Source organism: Puccinia triticina, chromosome 1A (assembly GCF_026914185.1).
Source record: "Puccinia triticina chromosome 1A, complete sequence".
Classification (NCBI taxonomy): domain Eukaryota; kingdom Fungi; phylum Basidiomycota; class Pucciniomycetes; order Pucciniales; family Pucciniaceae; genus Puccinia; species Puccinia triticina.
Genome location: NC_070558.1, coordinates 2949876 through 2968613, shown reverse-complemented (window position 1 = coordinate 2968613; position 18738 = coordinate 2949876). Strand labels below are relative to the sequence as shown.

Genomic DNA, 18738 nt, shown 5'->3' with positions numbered 1-18738 from the left:
ATGAAGGGAGTTCACCCCAATGTAAAAAAAATTGGATAAGCAAGAGCTACCTGATTTTGAAATGTAGAACTGAAGTTAGGATTGACATGAACTTGACTTCAAGATGTATTCAACAGAGTTGAATGATAGTTCACGTCCAACGGTTACATATCACTCCAGATTAGATTGGTCTATAGTTCTTGCCCAGTTATTGAACAATTAACCATCACATTGTAAGGACTTCTGCCCCAGTTCAGACAAAAACTAACCCCAAATTCAGCTGTGGCACTCCCTGGGGAGTGCCCCCAAAGCTTCCCTGGTGACAGCAGTTTAGGGCTAACATCCAAGCCTAATCAGTGTTAGCACAGCGCCATGGCCGCTGCGCTACCACTGAATTCAGCAATCTGGCGCTGACTCTCTCCGCCAAACAGTGTTAGCGCAGCGCTGAAAAGAGCGCTAACGTTGGCGATTAGCGTTAGTGCGGCACAGCAGAAAAACCACTGAATGGCTGCTGCCGGCTGCTGACCGCTTTTTTGGTGTCAGCGCCCCGGTGGCAGCGCTGACTATTGCCTGAGTGGTAGCCCTCTGCCTCCCATTTGACCTCAAATTGTCCATGCTGAAAAAGTGGTCAGCAGGCATTCAGCGGGGTTTCTGCTGCACTGCTGCTGAATTCAGCGATTTGACACTGATTTCAGCGGCAGCGCAGCGGTTTGATGCTGATTGGCCGCTGATTTAGCGCGCTAAAGTACAAGTTTTTTTCCAGTGCAATGAAAAAGTGTTAGCGCAGTGACCCAACCACTGATTATCAGCACAGCAAAGCAGCCCCAAAAACTGCTGTGCTGCACTTTTTGAAGTGCAGCGGTTACACCCTTGATACTGGGATAAAATATATATAGAACATTTTGTAATAACTGAAAACCGTGTTTTCCACAGCAGTTTTGACATTGCTGGGTCTTCAAACCATGTTTTTCCGCTGAAAAACAAGGTTTTGTTAGTAAGGCCCAAATGTCTGGTGACTTTGAACACATTGTTTGAAGTTCAAATTGTTCCGCCAGTGTGGGGTAATTTTGAAGTCATGGAGTGCACCACAGTGCTTTCAGATTGTAAATGATTTTGGGTTTTCAGGCCAGATTGGCCTTCATTTGATTGAGATCGAATCCTCTATCCACAATGCAAGCAGAGTATTTTTAAGCGTAGAGTTGATGCTTGATTTTTCTATTGATGGTCTTTCAGATGAGTTATCTCTCAGAAAAAATATTGTTCAATGAAGTTCCAATTCCAAATAAAAAGCAAAAATATGTGAAATAAATGGGGCACTTCACACCCGGGTACCTGCCATGGCAAACTTAACCCAAGGCCCTCGCTGCTGCGGGCGTGTGTCTTGCGAAGCAAGCCTCCAACAGCCCTTCGCAGGAGGGACTTGCGCGCTATTGCCCCTTTTTGGCATGCCAAGAATCTGAGTTTGGCTGGGTGGAATATCCAAACCTCTATAATTCCTTGCTTCCTTAACTTGATTTGCAATAAAATTGCTTAGATTGAAGACTAGCTTGTGCCTTTCAAACCAAAAGAATTTGGGTAACTTCTCAAAATCCCTTCCAGTTGAAAAAAATCCTTCAAAAACACTCGAAATAAGGATTTTGCATGGAGAGGGCCTGTGCTCCCTGTGAGCCTGAGTCTCTTATGTGACTACATGACACAAGAAAAAAGGGGGGAATCTGGTTGGATTTCTTGGGATAAAGAAATACAAACAGAAGGAGAGAAAGAAAGAGAGAAAGAGAGAAGATCAGGCCTAGACTTCAAGTCTTTTAATTATTGATCTGGGCTATTCTAAACCTGGAAAAGTTGGATGCCAGCTGTGCAAGGCCAAGAGAGTGCAACAGCCTCCACTCACAACAAGGAAATGTTGGTGGGATTCAGAAGTAGGGTTACTACTCTGCTCTGATTTTATAGGTCTTAATCAGAGACAACCTTTTGATCTTTGATGATTGAAAGAGTTAAAGAAATGAAGAGGCAATCAAGAGAAACAGAGCTTCACTCTGGATAAGCAAGGTTCAGTGAAAGAGTTTACTTACTGTCAATATCCTAGGCGCCTGTGACGGTAGGTGTACTGGGAGCATGGTAATCTCTTTGGTGGTGATCCTGGGTTATCTCGGGTGTGGTTCTGGTGTGCTGAAGTCTGTAGATCCTCCTCAGGCAAGGGGGATCCTGACTTCAAACATTTTCACATTTTGCTTATGTAATTAAATATGTACATGTGGTTTGGCGCGCCTGGTAGCACTTACATGTCACAACTGCGCATGCGTGTCACAACTCAGGAACTCAGGGAAGGAGTAGAGTTACAAAGAAATGGTAAGTTGTAACTATTGAGAGTAGATTGCCTGCTCAGTTGCAGCGTACCACAATTCCAATGTTAAATGCACTTAGTTTGCAACCTCTCACATATTATGTGTGTCATCACCTCAAACTCATTTCTATGCAATGTGTACTTAGCTCAATGGTTAGAGCATCACTCATGAATGCTGAGTATGTGAGTTTGACTCTCACAGCACACGAGGTTGTGGGTTCAATACCCACTTCACTCGGACCATACTTTTCACACGTTCAACAGTAACTAGGGTTGAAACTGCATGGGGAAACAGAATATGAGTTCAAAACAAGTATATCTCTTAAGATGGAAAAGATATGAAGCAATTCATATGTAAAAAGGTAAAAAAGGCAGACTTTAGGTCAGCTACACTGACTCTAAGGCTGACACTCCCCAACTCAGCTTCCACAGTTTGCTATCTACCAGAACATAGAGGGGATCATGGGAGGTAAAAAAATGTGTATGATTTTCTGCAGCATGTTCCAATGAGATTGAGATAATAAAATTGGAGTGGATGTGGTTAAACAAAATGCCTTGAAAATCCATTCTTGGTGCGCGAGTTTGGGGAGCTAAGGGGTAAGTCCCTCCTGATGGAGGCTTGCTTCGCAAGTTCACCCCCAAAGTCTCAAGGGACTTTGTTAAGTTCACCGCCATGGGTGCTGGTACCTCCTTATAAAAACATCATATTCTCAAAACCTGCACCCACACCTGCACCTGTTCACAGGGCAGAAAGCAGGTGCCCAGGTACCTGCGGGTTTAACCCCTTTCTTTGGCAAAATCATACCTCCCAACAGCCTACAGGTAACAGGATGGCCGCCAAACCATATCAATGCCACTATAATGGCCTGTCTTTTTTGCATTTAAATGGACAGGAATGAAAATCCAGTGATCAAGAAGAGTACAAAGGTAGTCCCCCTGATGACCGGGCTGTTCTGGTGATCAAGAAGAGTACCTACTCCCCTCAATGACAGGTCCATTCCGGTCATTGATAGGAGTATTTACTCCCCAATTCAAGGGGAGTAAGTACCCCTCTTGGTGACTGGAACAGCTTGGTCATCAAGAGACCTACTCCCCTCAATGGCTGAACTGGAGGAGTACCTAATTCGCTAAATGACCAGTCTGTTCTGTTGATTGAGAGGAACACACTCCCCTCAATGGCCAGTACAGACCACATCAAGGGAGTATATACTCCTCTCAATGACTGAACTGTACCAGCCATTGAGAGAAGTATGTACACCCTGGATGGCCAGCCCTTATGAGGGTGGTTATAGGGGGGTACACAAGCCAGACACATGCACCCCCACCTGCCAGTAGGTACTGTAACCTGTTGGATGCTGACAGGTACCTGCCCACAGACACAAGGTACCTGGAAAAAAATACCTGATCCAAGTTTCTTAAATCCACACAAATGTGGAAACCTAGATCTAAGTTTTGGCGTATTTTGGATTTAGAAATTGCACAACAGAAGAGCACAAAATTTAGAAAATAAACACAGCTGTTGAAAATATCCCCAAAGACCAAAGGCCCTATGGATGACCCTCCAGCTGTGCCAGAGCAACAATCAAAAAAGGGCCGGTTGTGAAAGACTCTGTGAAAGAGCTGACAAGGAGGGGCCTAATCAAGCAACTAGGGGGCTTCCAGGGAGGGGGCGAACAAAACTGGAACCCCTGGGGGACATTTCTGCTTCATGTTTCCCTCCTTATATACCCACTCTTCCACTGGGATGATCCAGCCACACTTGTTGCCACGGCTATGCCATGGCCAGCTCCATTCAACATGACACGTCCCCGTTTCCACATTACATTAAATGCCACATTGCTGCCGCCCCGCTGCCGTCTCCCTTGCCAAGCTTCCACCCTCTCCGGGACAGGTTCCTGCAGATCCAGCCTGGCCAAACAGCGTAATTTGGGGCTGTAAAGGGCTGTAATGATAAAGTGATGGTCAAAATGACCCCAACAACCTGCTTGTATGGAACACTCACATACATGACTAAAGACAATAAATAGTTGGCGCGGTCAAAATGGCGGCTGAACCACTCCTCATTGAGAGGAGTCTATTCATTGACCCTCCTCTTGATGGCCAGATGTGCAGGCCATCGAGGAGAGTATGTACTTCTCTCTCTGAATGCTCTGTTCCAGTCATCAAGCCTCGAGGGGAGTACACTCCTCTCAATGATTGGAACAATCCAGTTCTCAATCAACACTCTGTTCCAGTCATCAAGGGGAGTACACTCCTCTCAATGACTGGAGAAATCCGGTCATCGAGGGGAGCACACTCCTCCCGATGACTGGAGCAATCCGGTCATCAAGGGGAGCACACTCCCATCGAGGGGAGTACACTCCTCCCAATGACTGGAATAATCCGTTCATACAATCCGGTCATTGAGGGGAGTACACTCCTCTCAATGACTGGAACAATCCGGTCATACAATCCAGTCATTGAGGGGAGTACACTCCTCTCGATGACTGGAGCAATCCGGTCATTGAGGGAAGTACACTCCTCCCAATGACTGGAGCAATCCAGTCATCGAGGGGAGCACACTCCTCCCAATGACTGGAGCAATCCGGTCATCAAGGGGAGTACACTCCTCTGGATGACTGGAGCAATCCGGTCATCGAGGGGAGTACACTCCTCTGGATGACTGGAGCAATCCGGTCATTGAGGGGAGTACACCCCTCCCAATGACTGGAATAATCCGGTCATACAATCCGGTCATTGAGGGGAGTAGACTCCTCTCAATGACTGGAACAATCCGGTCATTGAGGGTAGCACACTCCTCCTGATGACTGGAACAATCCGGTCATTGAGGGGAGTACACTACTCTTGATAACCGGAACAGAGCGGCCATCACGATGAGTGTTTACTCCTCCTGATGACCAGAACAAACCGGCCATTGATGTACTCTTGATGACTGGTTTGCTCTGTTCATTGAGAGGAGTAAAATCTGCCCCAATGTCCGGAACAAATAGGCCATTGAGGTGAGTTTGTACTTCTCTCAATGTCCGGAAGATCCTGACTGTGAAGCCCGCGCTCCCCTTGGGTTTCACAATGTTACACAAGACTATCCCTGATTACATCAGCTTGTATTTGATTCTCAGCTATATAGTCTTCACTTCCCTGCTTCCCACCTAGCTCAGTAGAGACCCCGGACTGATCCCTCTCTCACTGAGCTAGGTAAGCTTCTCACTACCTTTCTTCTCCTTCTTCTATGATTCATCTTGTATGTACAGAGAGACCCCGGACTGATCCCTCTCTCACTGAGCTAGCTCTATGAAATAAAGCCCCCCAAGATTTTTTCTAGAACTGCTCCAAGGCCTCACTGCCTTGTCCCTCCGCCTCCGAACAGTGAAGGGTCTCCCAACCCTTACACTGACATGCTCCTCACAATGGCCATTTATAACGTGGTGAGTGGCTGTTACAACTTACCAGCCAACACAAGAGCTGGTCCCTCTTGAGGGCAGGCTTTTGTTGGCCATCAAGAGGCAAGCATGGCTCCCCCTCCCCCTTGATATGGTTTCTGGTCATTGGGGGAGTGGTTGGGTGTCAAGTGTGGTTACTTGTAGTTAATGAAAGTCACTATGGTCATCAAGATGCTGCATGGTGAAGTCAACATCAATTACTGTAGTGTTTGCATGCTGTGTGCACCTGCTGGTGCCATTCCCACTGCAAGTTGACATCCAAAATTCAACTGGCACCCTGTTGCATGGGAACCCAAACTATTTTTTCTACTGTAAGACCTAAGTCCCATAGTACATGGTTATTGGCCCAAAGTCTTGAAGTGAGATCATGTGGTTGCAAGCTTGAATCTTGCAAACACATGAACATCTTTTAAGTTCCTAAAAACTAATAGTTGATCTATTTCCACTTATTGGATTTCTTGCATGCTTGTTATAAATCTTTGGAGTCCCAATTTTCTTTTTGTTTCAGTTGTGCATGTGTGAGCTTGAAAATGTTCCAAGATGTAACACAAAAACTAAGGCTGCAAAATGTCTGCTGTGAATGTAGCAGCCAACAACCTACGTATTAACTTTATGACCTTAGCACCTGAAGCTCTGTTGCTGACCAAGCTAATTTGGCTGGGAAATGAATGAATTTTCCAAACCAACAGGCAGCACTCAAGTGCATACAAAAACTAGCAACGGGCCTCAATTGCTATATTCCAACTGTCCTAATATTAAAACCAAGAGTGGTCCAGCTGTGCCAATAGAATTAGTGTGGCCTAAAGTAGCAAAATTCTGATCTGACTTAATGTAGTGTAGCAAATTTCTGCTTGTTTGCTAGCGCTATGTGCACAGGCCACAAAGTAGCAATACCTCCTACCAAGCTGCACTGCAGAGTTATTTGGTGTTTTTTTGTCACTAAATATGCTTTATAGTACCGCAAAGCAGATTAGAAGCTCACATGCCCCTGTAGCATACTGTAGTGTAGAGGCCCAGTGGCGACACAATACAAGATTCCAGATATTTTTGGGTTAGACTAGGAAATAAAATCAAGATTTATTGTCTTCTTGATTGTATAGAATACACCCAGGTCAAGTTCTTGTGTAGTGGAAAATCAATACAATACAAATGATTGGTCCAATATTTTGTTGTGTTGTGTCAGTTTGACAACTGACAACACTGGGTAGTTACGATAATAGTAACGGCATCGTAACGGTACCGTATCGGTTTTTGGTGCGTTACCGTTGCCGTTACTGGTAACGGCTTTGCGCTACCGCTAATTTAATATTTTTACGTTATTTTTTTGGGCGCAATACGATATTTTTTTGCGTCAGAGGTTAGAATTTTATTCGATACGATATTGGGAGATGTGTTTATGAATTGTTACTGGTAACGAAATCTATGTACAAAAGAAGGATTTGGCATTCAAGCGCCCACATTCTTCTTGGGTGCAGGAACCAGAGCTGCCAATGCTCTTCCCGCCTCCTCAAAGTCACCAGTGAGAGGGACTTGCTCCCTCAACCACATCAAGCTGCTGACGCAGCAAGACATGGTTGAAGGGAGTAGGCCACCTCGCCTACTGCTGCAAACATCAGAAGCAGCCGAAAATAATCGCTCGACTGCGCATGAACTGCCCGAGCAACCGAGGTATGCGCGGGCCATGCGAGAGAGTGCCGGATAGGTGGTGCAGTTGGCCTTCCACCACCTCAACGGAGTGGATTTGTCGTGTATTTCCTTGCTGGTGAAGGTCAGATCTGCTTTGAGGAATGTCTCAACCTCGTTTTCGTGCGGAGTTGCTGGCTTCTGAGCCATAGAAGATGCCAGGCGAGCCATGAGTGAGGACGGCTCTGTCTCCGAGTCCCGTGGTTCTTCAATGAGGGTGACCTCTGCTTCGGGGGCGTCCAATGTTGAGACTGGTTTTTCCTTGTAATCCTTGAATCTGCGATTGAGGAGTTCAACGCACTCCTTGACCTCGGCACTGTCTGGTCCAAACACAAGTTTGAAGATATGTATCCGGTAGCACGGATGCAGAATAGTCGCCAGTTGGAGTGTCTCACACGCCATGGCTTCGGCCAAGTACTTCTCCACACACACCAGCATTGAGCAGTACATTGGATACAGCATGTCGGACTCTTTTGACCGGTCCACTTTTCCGGAGAGCTGCTCCTTAAGCTCTAGATATTTCGGTATCACATGCGCGCCGGTCCCCTGATTTCCTTCCATGTGTAAGGTTAGTTTGACAAAGACCTGTGGATGTTTTTTGTGTCAGTATAATAGCAGAGCAATTATGTTTAGCATGAAACCCATATACCTCAAGCTCGCGATTCAAGTCGTCAATCTTTTTCCAATCTCGAGGAGAAAACAGTACATCATTGAATATTCCAGCTTTGTTCTGCTGTTGATCTTCCTTAAGAAGTTGGTCAATTACTTCTCTGGCATCAATGGCTTTGCGGTGGCTTTCGTATTTTATGTTCCATCGGATGCCATAACCGGCAATCAATGGCGCTACCTTTACGCCTAATTTTGCTGCCATACGATCAAAACTGCCTCGCTGAGCGGCAGATCGGGTGATCTGTTTGATCACCGTATCAAGCTTGTTGATGAGTACTTGAATCTCGCTAGTCTTATTGTGCTTTGCCGTAGCTGCTGCAGCGGCAGGTTGATTGCCATTGAGAGCATCGCGAGAGTTGCCGGTATCCGTATCAGAGAGTTCATCATTGGCATTTCCGTAGTCGCTTTCAGAAGCACAATCATCTATGAGGGAAGGTGCGAGGGCCGGTGATTCTGAAGGAGCCGCTAATCCAGCCGCGCCATTGAGATCTTCCTCAGCCTCCTCGGAGATTCTCCCCAGAATGGGGAAGAATCCTAAGACAGACTCCTTCGTTTTTTCTGGAGGAAGAGTTTTTAGTGATAAAGCATTGAGGCCAGCTTGTGACAGAAGCACCGGATGTGCATAGTCATTGGATCCCATGAGTCTGTGTTTGGCGGCTCATTGGCATATAACAAGCTATACATTTCGTCGGCCATGGTGTTGTTGTTGGAGCCAGAGTCGGTAGTCTGCGCCAACATCTTTTGAAACAACTTCTTCTTGTTGAGGAGGCTTGCAATGGGCCGCGCAAGCAAATGACCATAATGTTTCCATGGAATCATTTTCAGAGTCAAATGTCGGACTGTATACTCCCAGTCTGAATTGACGTAAGCCACTGAGGCACCAATGAAGGCAAACCGGTTCCCCTTTGTTGTCCATACATCATGGATCAGGGTGAACTTGGTGTTGAGGTTCTTCATCAAAAAACAACAGTATCAGTTATACACTCATATTCACAAGAAGGAAGTGTAGAAAATTTACATTCAACTCGTCAAAAACTGTCTTCTTGAGCATTGAGTACAACTTTTTGGACTCATCAGCCGACCACCTTTGACCGTATAGAAAAGCCTTTGGATTTGTGTACTGAAAGGCTGCACGAAGTGTTGGGTCTTCAATCCGAGACCATGGCAGTGCCTGTCGGATCTGCCAGATCATTATCAATTGGTTTAGAACCCGATTGACAAAGATCTGCTTGTTCTGAAGAAAACCGCTGATGGCGGGCTGCTTAGGATCACCCCCGCCATTGGCTTGGGCAAGATTGCGCTCAGCCACTGAGAGAGGTAATTTTGCACCTCTCTTCTTTGCTTCATCTCGCCTTGCGCAGCCGTGGCTCTTCTTTTCGGACTGATTGGAACCATCACGATGTACCTTCAAGTTCCCTCTAGAAGTCGCATGCGCACGATAAATTTCTCCGCACCATTTACATTTATAATTTATCGGAGTGTTTATCTTGTCGTTTTTCTTCCGAAACGGCTCTTCAAAGTAATCCAAGATATCGTCACACTCTTTTTCTATTTTTTTTTTAGCTTCCCTCGGACCAATCTCAATCGACGCATCTGTATCCTGACTGAAGTCATGGGCTTCGCCGTTTGAGTTCAACTAACAAACACGCAAGAAATATTGTCAACATAATTTTTAATGTAAGATCACCCTTCTACACGCACCTTGTCCTGCCCCGCTGAGCTCTTTGTGGTTGTCTTCTTTGGCTTTGTTTTTTTTTTGACAATAATAGCAGGGGAGGCTTCCGTTGCAGACGACTCCTCTTCAATTACCCTTTTTTTCTTCGGCCTAACCCTGGGGCCCGGGGCTGTTGAAGCGCCAGATTCCGAAGAAGGGGCCGCCACCTTTCTAGCTGGTTTGGTCAGTTTGAGCCGGGAGTCGGAGCCAGTTGGGACCATGCCTGGTTCGACAGTCACAGAAGAAGCTCGATTGGAGCGACGGAGTTGAGACTGGTCCGTCGCGTATCCGCTGGCATTCGCGTCTTCGGTACTATTAGTTTGATTGTTTGATTTTGGTGGCATTGTTGATGAGTTTGATTATAATGGACAATGGCAACAATGAAGTTTGAACAGCAAATACAAGGCTTCTTGAGAATCAAATGACTACAGACTGCTTTGAGAGATCCTGTTGGGTAATGGACTTTATCCTGGACAGTTATTCACAATGCATTCCATTAAACTGCAGGGGTGACACTGAAACTCAGGGGGGTACAGGGGTCAAACGCGTTACAGGGCGCTACCACGCGTTGCAGCGCGTTTCGTTACCGCATCCTCAGCCCAAAAAAAATTCCGCCCTCGTTACGCTACCCCCCGGCCACAGAAACAGCCGTTACTGCTAACGGTAACGGTCCGTTTAGATAACGGGGATCGATTCGATACAAAATTGGGCTCAATATCGTATCAAATCGTATTGACCCGGTGTTGCAACTGAGCCTACAATTTGCAGCGGAAAAGCTGCCTTGGCCTCTAGTTCCATCTCTAATGTGAAAACAGCTGTGGTTTTTAAAATTTGACTTGTGTGTCAGCTGATATAAGATATATGTAGTCTTAGTGGCATTAAACTGTGCTATTCTACTGGCCTGTGGCAACACTGGGTCAATATGATACCAGTAACGGTAACATAACAATATCATATCAATTTTTGGCATGTTACTGTTACTGTTACCAGTAACAGCAGTGCATTACCAATAGTAGATTTAGATCATTAATTCTATTTTCCGCCATTACAATATTGCTGCTGATATAATAGGGGGATTCAAAGTTGGCCATGCACGACTTGCATGCACTTTTGCAAGTTGGTGTTGAAGGCTTTTATTGAAGACCAAATTTCAAAAAAAACATTCAAGCAGGCTTAGAGGGTGTAGTACAGTGTGGCTTGCATGCACTTTTGCAACTCAGTGTTCAAGAATGAACTTGAACACCGACTTGCAAAAGTGCATGCAAGTTGCATCTGGCCAACTTTGAAACCCCCTAATGTCAATATTGCAGTGGTATTGTGGGTTTTTTGGCTTTTTTTAGCCTTTTTTGGCTGGAAAAACACCATTGTTGCGTTATTTGTGTTACCATACTGGTAACAATCTTACAAAAATTGACTTGTTTTGATACGTGCAAGGCGCAAAAAGAATTGTTACCGTTAACAGTAACTGAAAAAAAAGGTAACACGGTGACGTTGCGATATGAAAAAACCCAGAATATTGTATTGAATTGTATTGATCCAGTTTTAGGCTGTGGCTAAATTTATTGTAGCTGGATCATTGATTTTACTTGCAAATGTTGTACTCTTTTTCCTGATCACAATAAGATATCTGAATGAAAATTTGAAACTGCCTTCTTGAACCTTACCATTGTGAAGCCCTCGGCACCTTGAATGTATGAAAGGGCTTGCCCCCAATTCACCCCACTTAATCACCAGTAGAGATGGTCTCTTGCACCCAGGTACCCACTGCAGGTGCGGGTACCCGCCTGAAATTTTGCAAATTTTTGACACCCGCACCCGCACCCAGCACCCACTGGCGTGTGCTGGGCGGGTATACCAGGTACCTGCAACTCTGAAACAAATATAATACATGGAGCGTATCTGGTAAACATTTTTCATTGAAGATGCAGACCTACAAGTCCTATTTTTTGTTTTTAGCCCTTACTAGAGGCTAAGGCGGCTGTGCCGCTGCAGGGTTTAATTTTAGTTTGGCCTCCCTCTGGTAAGAAATCATCCCTTAATGGTGATCTTGGCCTGAGAGGCACCCAGACTTTATAGGCCTCTGTAAGGTTATGTTTTTTGTTTTACACCTTCACATTCAGGCCCCGTTTGGCACCAATATAATTATCCCACTTTCTTAAATCCACAGAATTCTAGATCTGTAGATCTAAGTTTTGGGGTGTTTTTTTCTCACAAAATGGGGCAAAACGTGCCCCTTAATCTCACTTGGCACGTTGAATATCCCCGAAGACCCGAAGGCCCTATGGATGACCCTCCAGCTGTGCCGGAGCAACGAGCAAAAGTGGGCCGGTTGGTAAGCTGTCCAGGGAGGGCCTAACCAAGCAGTTAGGGGGCTCCCAGGGAGGGGGCGGACGAAACCGAATCCCCTGCGGATCAATGGTCCCACTTCCCTCCCCTTATATACATACCCACCAGCACCACCGCACCACACCTCTCGCCACACCACGCCTCGCCAACCCGTAACTGCCACGGGGACGCTCCTCATACCACGCCCGCCCATTGCCCTGGCGAAACACCAACCAAGAACGCCCCACGCCACGCCTTCAGCACGCCCCTCGGTCCAACAAGGCCACCCAGACAGAGCCCCGAGGCGCGGCGCCAACTGGCAAGAGTTCGTCGACAAAGGCGCGGCCGAATGAGCGTCGGTGAAAGGCCTGGAAGACCTGATGGCTGAGATGGACAAGAAGGTCAAGCTCAGCAGCAAGGAGTATCAGAAACGGACCCGGCAGCCTGCTCGATGACCCGCACACACCGGTCATCGAGTGGATACATAACCCACTCGATGACCGGCACACGCCAGTCATCGAGTGGGTCTCAGCCCGCTCGATGACCGGCACACACTGGTCATCGAGCGGATACATAACCCACTGCGACCGCACAGACCAGCTCGTCGCCGCAAGGAGAACCCGCCAGGAGGCGAAGAGACTCGAGGAGGCCCGGCTCCAGAAACGGCTCGAGAAACTCATCCTGCTCCACTTCCCACACCAGCCCCAAAACACCACCACCACCACCACCAACAATCTCTCGCAGAAACTGCTGACCATCAGCTCCGAACTGCTGGCGGCCCGGCCAGGCTCGCTCCGCGCCCACGAGCAGGCCATCGTCCGGTGGCAGGACGACACCTCGGCGGGCGACTGCACGCTCTGCCACACGCCCTTCGACCTCCGGATCCGCAAACACCACTGCAGACTCTGTGGTCAGCTGGTCTGCTTCAAGCCCCACTCCGCCGGCCCCCGCAGATGCTCCTCGTTGATCCGCGTCGACTGGGACCCGCTCCTGCACCGCAACACTATCCGCGTCCTCGACGACGACAGCCACCAGACAGGGCTCCTCCCCGACCGCCCCGGCGCCTCCATCCGCCACCTCATCGCTGCCCCCCTCCACAACCCCTCCCCCTCCTCCTCAACAACAACGCCCACAAAGGGCGTCCGGGTCTGTGCTCACTGTCTCGCTGTCGTCCTCCGTCGCCAGGCCATGACCTGTCCCCCCAAACCGCCCGAGTACCTGGCCCTCTACAGCAGTCTGAAGCAGGTCCAGGAGGAGATCGAGCGGGCGATCGGGGAGTTCCAGGAGGCGTTAGCGGGGGCCAAGTGGGTGGTCTTACTCTCAGCCCCCCGTCACACTACTGAGCGTATGTATGTGTGTGTGTGTGTGTAGACATCCAGGCTCGACCGAGACTCCGCCGGGCCCGTCGACGCCCCTCAAGCTGCTCTCCATCCGCCGCAAGCTGCTCTCCAACCTCGCCCTCTTTGACCAACTCTCCAAGAAGCTCGTCGCCCTCGGCCCGGCTGATCCGGGCGCCGAGGCCCGCCTGATCGCCGCCATCGCCGCCCGCGCCGGCCTGTTCCTGCGCCACCACATGGGCCTCATCCGCTCCCTGGGTCTGCTCGACTCCCGGCCCACGCCCCACCCCAAACCCTCTTCTTCTCCCCCAACGACAACGACGACTCCTGACGGGCCCTCTCAAACCCCGAGCCATCGGCGCCACCTCATGACCCTCAGCTCCGCCTCCCTTGCCGACCCTGCTGACCCTAACAGGCCCACAGACGCTACCCATGCGCGCTTGGTCAACCTCTCCGTGCTCCTCGAGCAGGAGCTCCAGATCGAGGCCTTCCTCGCCCTCGCCAGAGAGACCCGCCAGCTCGAGGACGTCGCCAGTCTGTCCGCCTCCCTCTCCGATCTTTACGTCCCCCACCTTTTCGTGTGTTTGTGTGCGTGTGGGAGCGCTTAGGGTTGGCTTTTGGGCCGTGGGCCCCCCGCTTTCGTAGACGCGCCGAGATTGCTGCCGTCAAAACCGCCCTGGCATGAGTGGCCCCGCCATCCATCGCGCAATCGCGGAGCGCGCATGTCCACATCGCCCTGTGCCCAACCTCTGCTTGGCCAAGGCGCACTCTTGATGTCTGTGGCCGTGCCACAACGCCCATCCGGCAGGTCATGTATCTGACACAAGATACACACATGCATCCTCTCGTGGTTCTCGTTTCTCTGCGTATGTATTTATAATTTTTTTATGGTTTCTTTGCGCCTTGTCACATCGTTATTGCCAGCTGGGAAGAAAGTGTAATGGATTGAAGGAATGATTCGCGTGGGGTGGAGTGTGCATCCCTTTAAGTTATGGAGCAGTGGGAGCGAGGCGCGCAGGCTCTGGGCTGGCGGGTGTCCTGCGTCTGCATGTCCGAAGAGTGGGCCTATACAGGACCGGCGCTCTGGGTGTGGGGGCGCGGGCCATGGCTGGAGACCCCCACCGCTTGTGAGAGCCGAGACGCGCTCCCGAGGAGGGTTAGAAGTGAGGCCCTCGCATCAGGCTGGTTTCGGGCCGAGAGGGGTCCCAGGGCGCTGTTCTGTGTCCGAATGCCGCTCTGCTTTCTACACAGCAGCCTGGAGCAACACACCGGTCATCGAGTGGATACATAACCCACTTGATGACCGGCACACGCCAGTCGTCGAGTGGGTCTCAGCCCGCTCAATGACCGGCACACACCGGCCATCAAGTGGATATATCGCACTCTTACTGAGTCCTTATGCATTCTCAACCTATAGAGGATCATAACTTGAAAATGATTCTATATCTCAGAAATTATCTTATGAATCTAAAGCATTATCCACTTTTAGAAATCAATTTTGATAAAGATCACAGCTAAATAATTGATATCTTTCTGAATAAAATCTTGATTGTTCCCCTTTGGGTATATCCTTGTCTTGTCCTTTTTTTGATTTTCTGTGATCTTTAGTGTTGATTAATTAACCATTTGATGAATTTTTGATGGTCCCTCTTTTTGGATGTACCTTTTGCTCATTCCAAATTACAAAAAAATTGATTTTTCCAGCCAAGTTTGGGAACTATTTGGCCAATTTTCTCCCTGCATGTTTCAAAGCTGCACTGCTTAACTCCTGAGCCAAACCCATGAATCATCATGAGCAGATTTGAGCTCAAAAAAGCACTCTGTAGTGGGTGTGAGATCTTGCCAAGCAAGGCCATGACAGCCCTTGGCATGAGGTAATTATGTGCTACAACGGTGGGCTGTTAAATTTACACATAACTGTAGCATATCATAAAATATCAAAAAAATAGTAAGCTAAAGGTAGCCTTGAGGGATAAATGAATACCCCTGAAAACAGCAGTTACAGGCTGGCTTTTGCAAATGCAGCTTGAAACACATTGTTAAAGTATTGTAAATTATTGAAAAATTTATGATTTTTTATTTATTTTATAACAGGGAAATTAAGATGAGATATAAGAGGTAAGCTGCAGGATTAGTAGTAAAATGACTGCTAACACATATAAATTTGTTGTTACACACTCACACAGAATCATAGTCCAAAACTTTCAGGAATTCTTCAATGTTGCATAATATTTGAGCTGATAAACTATTTGCAATGGTGTTTCAACAGAGAATGAAATATAAGGGGTGTGCAAAGGGCTTAGTAGGAAAATGGCCGCAAACTGTATCACTTTTTGCATAAGAAACCAAACAAGATGGGGAAATTTTTTTGATCAATTTGGGAGATTCCAGAAGTAATTCTTGGTTTTCTGGTGTTTTTTCCAATTGTATACCAGTGCAGCAAGACAACCATTTCTCTTGAGACCCTGCAGCGGCACAGCCGCCTTGGCCTCTAGTAGGTGATATAATCGCTGATTAATTCAATAAAAAATAGAAAATTCAGCATAAAGCCTCCAAATTTTTTTTTAGGCAACCTAAATTGCTGGTCTCTTCAACTTTGAAATCAGATTCAACTGATTCAGCCATCTTCAGCACCATAATACCATTATATCACTTTTGACCAATATGAAGTGATATAATGGTATTATGGTGCTGAAGATGGCTGGATAAGTTGATTCTGGGTTCACAGTTGAAGAGACCAGCACTGTAGGTTGCCTACAAAAAAAATTTGGAGGCTTTATGTTGAATTTTGTATTTTTTATTGAATTAATCAGAAATTATATCACCTATAATTATAACGGTGCCAAACAGGGCCTCAGACCTGTAATTATGACAGGTCTAGATTTCTCAAACCCCTTTTGTTTGTATGTGATGAATGTAGTATTAAAAGTGGGTTTTCACACTTGACCCCACACAAATGATAATGTTTCCACTTCAACTACCCACAAGATCCTCATGACCGTCATCATGCAGTGCATCCATTTGCCTCACCCCAGTTTGTCTATAGTGATTTAGCCAAGAATAAACATCTCTTGAATTTATTTATGATTCAAAATTTACATTATTTTTCACATTTAGTGTAAAAATAGGTAGGACTTCCACATTAGCTCAATTTGAACTTTTCTCCTTGATATACCAATAGTGACACTTTTTCCCTACCTGAAATGAGATAGTAATATTCTCCTCATGGAATGGGTTTGCACTTGAACCCTGCTGTGATCAGAAATGGTCAAACTGACCTTAAATACATTTATCCGTGTTAGCAATCATGTGCTATGGTTTCTGTTTATCTAATTACTTGAATCATGAGGATTCTTCATACTCCAAGTACTCAGACTGAGTTGGCCACGGGCAACCCAACAAAGCCTGCAGAAAGTCACATTGAGATAATGTCCTACAGGGAGGAAGAGTAGTATGCAGAGGGCACGGGGAGTTGGAGCGGACTGATTGTGGCGTGGTTAGGCAAGTGAGGCTGGTTGAGATGTGCAGAAAGGGAGGCAGAGATGGCGCACTGGGCGGACTGAGGGAGTGGTGTGTGGCGGCTTGACAAAGGATTTCTTTGGGACGGGCTTCGCCGGCGGTTTTCATGAGCGGAAGGAGAGCTGGGCTTTGGCATTGAGGATGTTGGAGATGAATTCTTTGGTGGAGTGTTGTTCTGATGGGTTGGAGGATTCATGACGGCTGGGATGGGAGACACCAAGGCCTAGGGACAGCGGCGGCCTTGATGGTCTCTTGTTCTGCCTCGACGATTGGTAGAGCTTTGTGACTGGCCTCATCGAGCTCTTATGCTGTCAGTTTGGAGTTGTCAAGGGTGGAGCAGGCGCTAGCAAGCAAGAACTTTTGACTATGGGCACACGTGTCATTGAAGGACTGGCAGCTGCGTTGGAAGTACTTGTCGGTGGATTCTCTTTGTCAGAGCCCGCCAGCTTTACAGGGACTCATGATCTTGGTGAAGTAGAGGTCTTGCTCACGTTTACGCCATTCGTAGGCTTTGAGTTCAACATAGTACTGGGCCATCTCGTCGCGATACCTGCGCTGCTCCTTGTCCGCCCGCTCCTCTGTTCACGGCCCCTCCCCGTCCTCCAACTCCTCTTCAGACGATCCATTTCCGTCCACGAATCCGGTCGTCTGTTCGTGAGACTCACTCTCCCGTCTGGAGTGCTATCAATAGCGGCGGGGGGAAGGCTCCGGGAAAAAGCGTCTGGAGCGGGCACAGCGGAGATGGTCGTTGTCTTTCAATTGCCGTTGACGCTCGCCAGTTGTCTATGGGGTCGGGACCTGCGGAGGGGCAAGTGTGGGTCGTTGGAGGGGCTTGGAGCGGGGTTCCTGGCCGCGGTGTTTGGGTTGTGGGGATAGATTGATTGAAAGAGTCGGGCTGTAGCATGACCGTGGATATGTGGCATGGTGATGTGTGAGCTTGGGCAATCATTGTGAGGGGCGTAGCGGGCCCTACAATGGTGTTGACCAAGATTGATGTGAGGCGTGGAGAGGCAGGATGTGTTGTGGTTGTGGTGGGAACGGTTGGGATGCGGTCAGATTAACATCAGACGATGTGCCTATAAGTAGGGGTACCTCTGGCAGGTACAAAGCGCCAGTCGACTCGCTGCGCTGAAATTCCAGCCAGAGAGTCAAATCAACCCCCTCCGCTGTTGCGCGTGCACAGTTTGAGGGTTAATTTTTGATGACCCCCCTTTGCAATTGCCTTAAATGCGGTGTGGTACTTGAAAATGTGAAAAATCAAAAGTTTTTCTCATGTACGTATAGAAGGCCTCAAGATACCATCCATTGGACACCACGGCTAAAGTAACCCCTATTCCCCACTGGAAGCATCACTGGAGCCCCACTACACTGGAAGTTAGACCCTTTGGACAACCTGTAGCACCCAGTCAACCACCTGTCAGGCGCCTCAAGTCACATTCCCCGCACAATTCTATCTCCACTATGTATATTGGTTTGGGTTTGTTTGTTATGTACATGACATCATGCAGCACTGCCCCTGCAGGCTGTGCCCCCTCAACTGAATGGTCCCCACATTCTAGTTCCTTCCAACTCCACTTTGTTTGGTCTTATTACATCACATGATCATTCCCTGCACAGCTTATGTGCCCCTTGCATGAACTATGACATCATTTGGCACAGCCCCTCCTCATGTATGCACCCCTTGCATAAATTGTACACAGCCACTCCCTCTTAACTCCCTCATGTTGT

The 18738-nt window shown here is 47.8% G+C and overlaps 1 protein-coding gene across 1 annotated transcript; it reads left to right on the top strand.

Moving 5' to 3' along the window:
• Positions 1-12534: 12534 nt before the first annotated feature.
• PtA15_1A365 (uncharacterized protein) lies at positions 12535-14265 on the top strand (the record flags this gene model as incomplete). The annotated part of the gene is made up of 3 exons (XM_053165385.1): positions 12535-12575; positions 12916-13165; positions 14137-14265. 3 exons carry the CDS (start codon positions 12535-12537, stop codon positions 14263-14265), a joined length of 420 nt encoding a protein of 139 aa, XP_053016582.1.
• Positions 14266-18738: the final 4473 nt, after the last annotated feature.